General features: G+C 43.2%; 2 protein-coding genes across 20 annotated transcripts in view; one reads left to right on the top strand and one right to left on the bottom strand.

Annotated features, from left to right (window-relative positions):
• The window catches only part of nrcama (neuronal cell adhesion molecule a), a 1100153-nt gene that overhangs the window by 338738 nt on the left and 754255 nt on the right, over positions 1-7160 (top strand). The gene's annotated exons all lie outside the window — the stretch shown is intronic.
• Positions 3999-7160, bottom strand: part of dyrk2 (dual-specificity tyrosine-(Y)-phosphorylation regulated kinase 2) — a 28098-nt gene continuing 24936 nt past the window's right edge. For all 5 annotated transcript variants that reach the window (XM_032505081.1, XM_032505080.1, XM_032505082.1 and 2 more), the window contains 2 exons: positions 6019-6109; positions 3999-4954 (listed from right to left, as the gene is read on the bottom strand). In XM_032505081.1, coding sequence (XP_032360972.1) covers positions 4266-4954; positions 6019-6109 — 780 coding nt within the window. In that variant the 3' untranslated portion in view covers positions 3999-4265. The remainder of the gene's footprint in view (positions 4955-6018; positions 6110-7160) is intronic.

Consider the following 7160-nt stretch of genomic DNA (forward strand, 5'->3'; position numbering starts at 1 on the left):
TTGTAACGTCGCTGCATCTCTGTGTATACCACACTGTGTACTTGTACTGCGTATTTTTCTACTGGTGTGAATCCACGGTTTTCATGGATCTGGGCGGCGCCGCAGCCAGGAGTGGCCGGTGATTCCTCCACCGACGTTAGCTATAACGCCCGCTTCGCCGGTTCCTCCTGGGCGTAGCCCGCATTCATTGGCCAGACCAGGTACCACACCTATGAACCCACGCCTTTCATCGCCACGCTGGCAAAATCCCAAATAATCCCATTATACGCCAATTAAACGCATTTTCTTTTTTTTTTTTTTATCAGATTTTACTTGATTGTCATATTTAATTTTATCCTCATGTTTTTTTTTTTTTTACTTGGTCGGTTCTGTGCAGTTATGTTTTAGTTACTTGAAATTCCACTTTTATTGTGTTGTTTTACTTTCGTTAACCCCCGTTTTGTCTTCTGTAAATTTCCGAAATTGTGAAAAATGTGGGGATTCGGTGTTTCTATAAAAAAAAGCACAAGATGATGCCCTCAACGTCTCATTTGATACCAGGGGTACTCACACTTAACCGCTGGAATAAGACGATGTATTAAAAGGCGGCGATCAATTTTGATAGTTGAATCTTTGCAGCTGGTTTCTATTTTAGTGTGTTTTGTTTAACCCTCGTTTTTTTTAAAAAATCTGCATTTCACGCTAATGTTGAGGTGGAAAAAGGGTAAAATTTGGCATTAAAAGTCATATGGAAGTTTTCCTTGTTGTTGCTTTTGGTAAAATGTAGAGGAACTTTTGCATGGAAGCCCAGGCTCATGCTACCAACACATGCTACAACACATGCTAACGCAACAACATGTATCTGCCCCACAGTGCTAACGCAACACATGTCCCTGCAACACATGCAAACCAACACATGTACTGCACACATGCTCAACCACACATGATATCTTGCAACACATGCTAACCAACACAATGTATCTGCCAACACATGCTAACCAACACATTTCTCTGCAACCATGCTACCAACACATGTATCTGCAACACATGCTAACCAACACATGTATCTGCAACACATGCTAACCAACACATGTATCTGCAACACATGCTAACCAACACATGCTAACCAACACATGTATCTGCAACACATGCTAACCAACACATGCTAACCAACACATGCTAACCAACACATGCTGATGTGACTGGAGCCCTTTTTAAATGATAAACGTGTATTTATATATGTGTGTTTAGTGGATTGGTGTTAGTGTCTGGTGTCTAAATTCTCTCAGAAGTGTTTTCACTTTGAAAGAAACCCTGATTTAAAACCGGAGCACGTCACTATCGGTCCCAACATGCTAACATCGCGCTAGCTACGGAGATTCTCCCTCTCGCTCCCCGAGACGGTAGATCGCGGTTTCGCTGCTCGCAATGTGGGTTCTCGTCCGAATTTTTCACCCAAGGAGTATTTAATCCGTGTGTTTATTTACACTGAGGTGCACAGTTTCACGACGTACTGTACACGTGAGACAAAACCCAGCAGGTTTACCCAGAAGATCTCGATATCCACGGCTAGTAGTCCTAAATGTAGTCTTTATGTCACATTTATAGCGTCAGGCTATATCTGCTGCTGGGCTCGAGTTACACAACGAACGGCCATAAAACTCTTAATTATTTAGACTCAAAGGCTCTGTATGGACTTGCTTAAATCATTATTTAAAGCTGTGATATCCTCACAGTCTCTATTTTACAGCCTCCTGAACAAATACTGCGACGTTATGTAAGATATATTTTTCATTTGGCGTCTGAAAGTCTTCTCCTGAAGCCCGGATTCTTATTTGTAAGCTAAAAAAAAGTCTTTTCTGTTGACATTAATTCAATAAAAGTAATTATTTAAAATGGTTTTCCCTAGAATATAGTTTTTAAAATGGCCCCGAATGATGAGAAGTACAGAAGTGGCATATTGTTATTTTAGTTTTGAACTTGTTTTTGCATTTGAGGACTGGTTGAACTGGTTAATTTAATTTAATTAATATTCAGGTTTTATCTAATTCATGTCGTACTGCAGCCACAGTTTCAAATAGGAAAGACTTAGGTTAATAACACTCCCATTTCTTTTTTTCATATATATCAGAGCCCTTTGAGTTTAACATGATTTATAACATGTCCATAAAAAACTCTACACCTTCTCTACCTTCTTCACAGCTCCTTCCGCCATTTTGAATCCCTAATAATCCGATTTAGTTAATGAAATAGGGAACAAAACGGCGCGATTTAACCCAAACGTTTTTTTCCAACTCTTTTCTCTTTTGCTAACCTTCAGAAAACTACATAAGAGTGACATGACACTGTCATGAACACACAACACTGTGTTCATGTCATGTGTCATGTGTTCATGACGCTGCCGTGAACACATGACACTGCCATGTGTTCATGACGCTGCCATGTGTTCATGACGCTGCCATGTGCCGCCATGAACACATGACAGTGCCATGAACACATGACACTGCCATGAACACATGACGCTGCCATGAACACATGACAGTGCCATGAACACATGACACTGCCATGAACACATGACGCTGCCATGAACACATGACAGTGCCATGAACACATGCATGTCGGTCATGTGATTCATGGCAGCGTCATGTGTTCATGGCAGTGCATGAACACGACAGTGCCATGAACACATGACAGTGCCATGACACTTTCATGTGTTCATGGCAGCGTCATGAACATGTGTTCATGGCAGCGTCATGAACACATGACAGTGCCATGAACACATGACGCTGCCATGACACTGTCATTTGTTCATGACTCTGCCATGAACACATGACGCTGCCATGAACACATGACACTGCCATGTGTTCATGGCAGCGTCATGTGTTCATGGCACTGTCATGAACACGACAGTGCCATGAACACATGACAGTGCCATGACACTGTCATGAACACATGACGCTGCCATGAACACATGACAGTGCCATGAACACATGACACTGCCATGAACACATGACGCTGCCATGAACACATGACACTTTCATGACCCAGTCATGACGAAATCAAATGACAGTTACTATAAGAAGCGTTATGTCAAAAACGTTTATGACTTGTTTATAATGTTCATGACAGTGTCATGTCACTCTTATGTAGATACCTTCAAGTAAAGTGTAAAAAAACAACAACCCAAAAACCCTTAACAACTCTTAATCTGTGCTCCGTAAGGCTGGGCAGTGGAGAGCTAACAAGCTATGGCTAAAAAGAGGCTAAGGCTAGCCACCAGACTGCCAAGAAAAGGCAAATCGTGAGCCAGCTACAGCTAGCGGACTGATTCAAAGTTTTCTAGGCTAACTGCTAGCCGGTTAAACATCCAATAGGTAGCAAAGTGACACCCAAACACAAACAAAATGGCTGTCTAACAACTGACCAGTGGTTGTTAGCCGGTTAGCAGTTAGCCAGTCGACAGGCACAAACCTAGTATGACAACACAGGCTAGCTACACACTGTACAAATACAGCTACCTAAAAACGTTAGCCAGCTAACAGGTAGATGGTTCAGTTAGGGTTGTTTTTGATTAGTTATGTCATTTAAGTCAAAAGTGATGACAAATGCCTACTATTGTTCCCCAAACTGAAACAAACATGATTTCCTAGTGATATGAGACAAAGATTAGCAAGCTAATCGTTGCGTTTTTTGCAGCTGTTAGCTTAGTATCCCGGGGATATAGCAGACTCGTTTGTCGGTAAACAACATTAACATATCGCACTACAATTGTCTGAAGAGTTAACCTCGTAAGACTCAGGTCCTAAAAAGTTGTTTTTGGTGTTGATTAATTAATTAATCAGCTCAGCTAAATAGATTTTGTGGTTAAAAACGTAAAAAAAAGCCTTGTTCCCTCCGTCAGCACCATGTTTTTCAGTGTGTTTGGAACTACAGAGTGATGTGTTTCTGATTGTCTGAGCAGCCCCACGATCACAAACATGTGGGTCACTTCCTGTCTTGCTGCTCGCGGTGTGTCTTAATCTGAGCGAGCGGTCTGAACGCACCCCAGTGTGTCAATAAAGTTTTCCTTCAGCGCCGCTTACATCCCCCGGCCGGGCCGCTCTGAACATCCTAAAAACCCAACACAGCGCGGGAATAGTTTCCAACGTCCTGAGCGCACTGAAACCCAGCGTGAAAGACACCACCGCTCCTCTAAAAAACTGGATAAAACCAGATTTATTTCAAGATCCAGCCGGTTTGCTCACAAGCTCCTCCCACAGCGAGTATGGGGGGGGGTGCGTTCGCTCTCAGCTGACCAGTTTGGGCAGCACCGTCCTCGGCTGGATGTTCCCGTTGGCGTCGGTGATCGCGGCCAAGTTAGTCCTGGTTTTGGAGGAGGACGTGGTGGTCGAGGAGGAGGCGGGGGCGAGTTTGGAGATGGAGGTGATGCCGCCGCCGCCGTCGTTGGTGGTGGCGGGGCCCCGTTTGGAGGTGGTGGTGGTGGTGGTGGTGGACGAGGTGGTCTTCTCCCCCGCCGTGGTGGTGGTTCCCGTCGGCGGCTTGGGGAGCCGCCTCCTGAGCCACGGGTGCCGCAGCGCCTGGCTGGGCGTCATCCTGAGCGCCGGGTCCCACGCCAGACACTGCTTGAGGAAGTCCAGGAACAGCGGGTCGTCGCAGCCCTTCAGCGCCGCGCTCCAGTCCTTGCTGGCGGGCGGGCCGCGCGCCTTGCCCCGCCGCGAGCGCCCGCCGTTCAGCACGGCGGTGCCGTCGGGCAGCGTGGTGACGGTGCAGTACCGCGGGTAGCCCTTGGACGACACAAAGTTTTTGGCCCGCTTGGAGGCGTCCAGGAGCTTCTGGCTCGGCATGCCCAGGAGCTCCATGATGCAGGCCAGCTGGTCGGCCTCGTCTTCGCCCGGCAACAGCGGGTAACCGGTCAGCAGCTCGGCCAGGATGCAGCCCAGGGACCACATGTCGATCGGCATCCCGTACCTGGAGCCTGGAGGGCGGAGAATCACCAAATCAAGATCTGCATTTATCAAAATAATCTGGTAATACTTTCCCACCGATCAATTTTCAGACTGATGGATTGATTTACTACCTTCCAGGCAGCCACTGGTTTCAATATATTAAAAAAAATGAACTTGCAGAGAAGATTAAATAATCAGTAATATACAAAATATTAGTGGGCTTTAATTTTCTGTCAGTTGCTGCATTTCTCCATGATTTGAGAATTGGCTGCTGTAAAGTTTTAACTCCTTAAATAATTAATTAAATAAGCTTATTGCCAAGAGGCGTGACCGACCCACAAAGATGCGAAGCACCCACCTGTGAATAATTCGTGAAGTTTTGGTCACGTTTTTTTCAACATTGTTATTGCTTTTTCCCCCACATTTGTCACTTTTTCAACGTTTTTTTAATGTTATTTCAAAAAAAAAAATCAGTTTTTACTGAAAGCGGATCAATTTGACCCAAGGACAACATGAGGGTTGAATTTAGTACAGAAAAGAATGGAAGCCAATGGGCGTCTGGAATGGTAGAGGATAATGCGTTTCGCTGTAATGTTAGGTCTGTGTAACAGAAATTTGACCAAAACATCAAGATGTGTACAAGTCTTAGCAAATTAGATTTTCATGGCAGAGATTAGGGCCGCACGACTATGGCCAACATGATAATCACGATTATTGTCACGATTATTTGTTGATTTTAACCAAAACATATTTTATTGTCACATAGGCTGTTTATAACTGCTTTCACATCCATATTATGTTACAATCTTCTTATGTTGAAGTTGTAAAGACATACAGCTGCAACACATGGAAAGGAAAAGGAAAAATAAATAGCATGGGATATATATATATATATTTTTAAATGCATCTCTGCAAATTTGATCGTGGGAAGTCAAAATCGTGATCGCGATTTAAAATTTGATTAATTGTGCAGCCCTGGCAGAGATGAACTAGAACTTGTGGCCAAAAGTTAAAAGTGAAAAGCCGAAAGAGCAGCTCATTAACATGTTGACTTAGTGTCGACCAATGGCTGCTCTGTTTGGTTTCTTCTTACCAAGAATGACCTCCGGCGCTCGGTAGAACCGGGACTGGATGTAGGTGTAAACTCTCTGATGCTCGTAACAGCTGGAACCAAAATCTATGACCTGGAGACGAAGAGAAAGCATATTTAGATATATAGATGGATTAATGAGCCTTTAGTGGCACAAGCACGCCCAGAGAAACCTTGATGGATCTAACCCTGGTGTTGTCTTCACTTTCGGGACCCCCTCAAATTTACCCGTGGCTTATTTGGGGTTTTAAAAGCAGTTCTGAAATAACATTTTCCTTCATAATCTGTTAACAAACATTGTCTTTATCTCAGTTTCAAACAGCTGAGATAACATCTACGTTTAGGGAATGCAATCAGTCTCTACAAGCACACAATTAAAAGTGGAAGTGGGGTTCGATTTTTTAATATATAAGATATGAAAATCGTGCAAAGACGGTCGTTGAGTAGCCACGAAAGGCAGCGCTAGATCGGCTTAATTAGTGCGAAGAAGAGTCCAAGGAGACGAAAGCTAACGTCTCTAAAAATAGTCGTGAAGGGTAGAGACACTGAGGGGGATCACCAAAGGAGCACTAACACGGACTAATTAGTGGGAAGGTAGTCTCAAGTAAATTTACAGGTGAATATGTAATCTGTATATTATATTCATAGTACATGTTCACCTGTAAATCTCGTTCACAATACTAGTTATCTATATATTATATTATATTCATAGGACAAATCTATCTGTAAAATTCTGTTTATAATAGTATTCATCTCTATATTTATTCAGTACATATCCATGTCCTGCCCTTATGGAACCAGTGTATATCCTGCACCTGCTGCTATTGACCTTCTGGTTAGACCTGAACTGCATTTCGTTGCCTTGTACCTGTGTAATGACAACAAAGTTGAATCTAATCTAAAGTTTACACTTTGAATTGCCCCGTTGCTGAAATGTGCTCTACAAATTAAGCTGCCTTGTCTTGCCTTTGTCATAAGGTTATAATTCATGTTAAAAATCCACTAAGGAAACCACACAAGTGTCATATCCAGAATAATGTTCTGAATTGAATCATCAGGAATACATGTTTATCACAGGAATTAAGGAAAGGCCGTTGATTTTCAGGTAGAAAAAATGCAACTTGTTCCATTTTTCTTCTTGTAAA

Source organism: Etheostoma spectabile, chromosome 23 (genome assembly GCF_008692095.1).
Source record: "Etheostoma spectabile isolate EspeVRDwgs_2016 chromosome 23, UIUC_Espe_1.0, whole genome shotgun sequence".
NCBI lineage: Eukaryota > Metazoa > Chordata > Actinopteri > Perciformes > Percidae > Etheostoma > Etheostoma spectabile.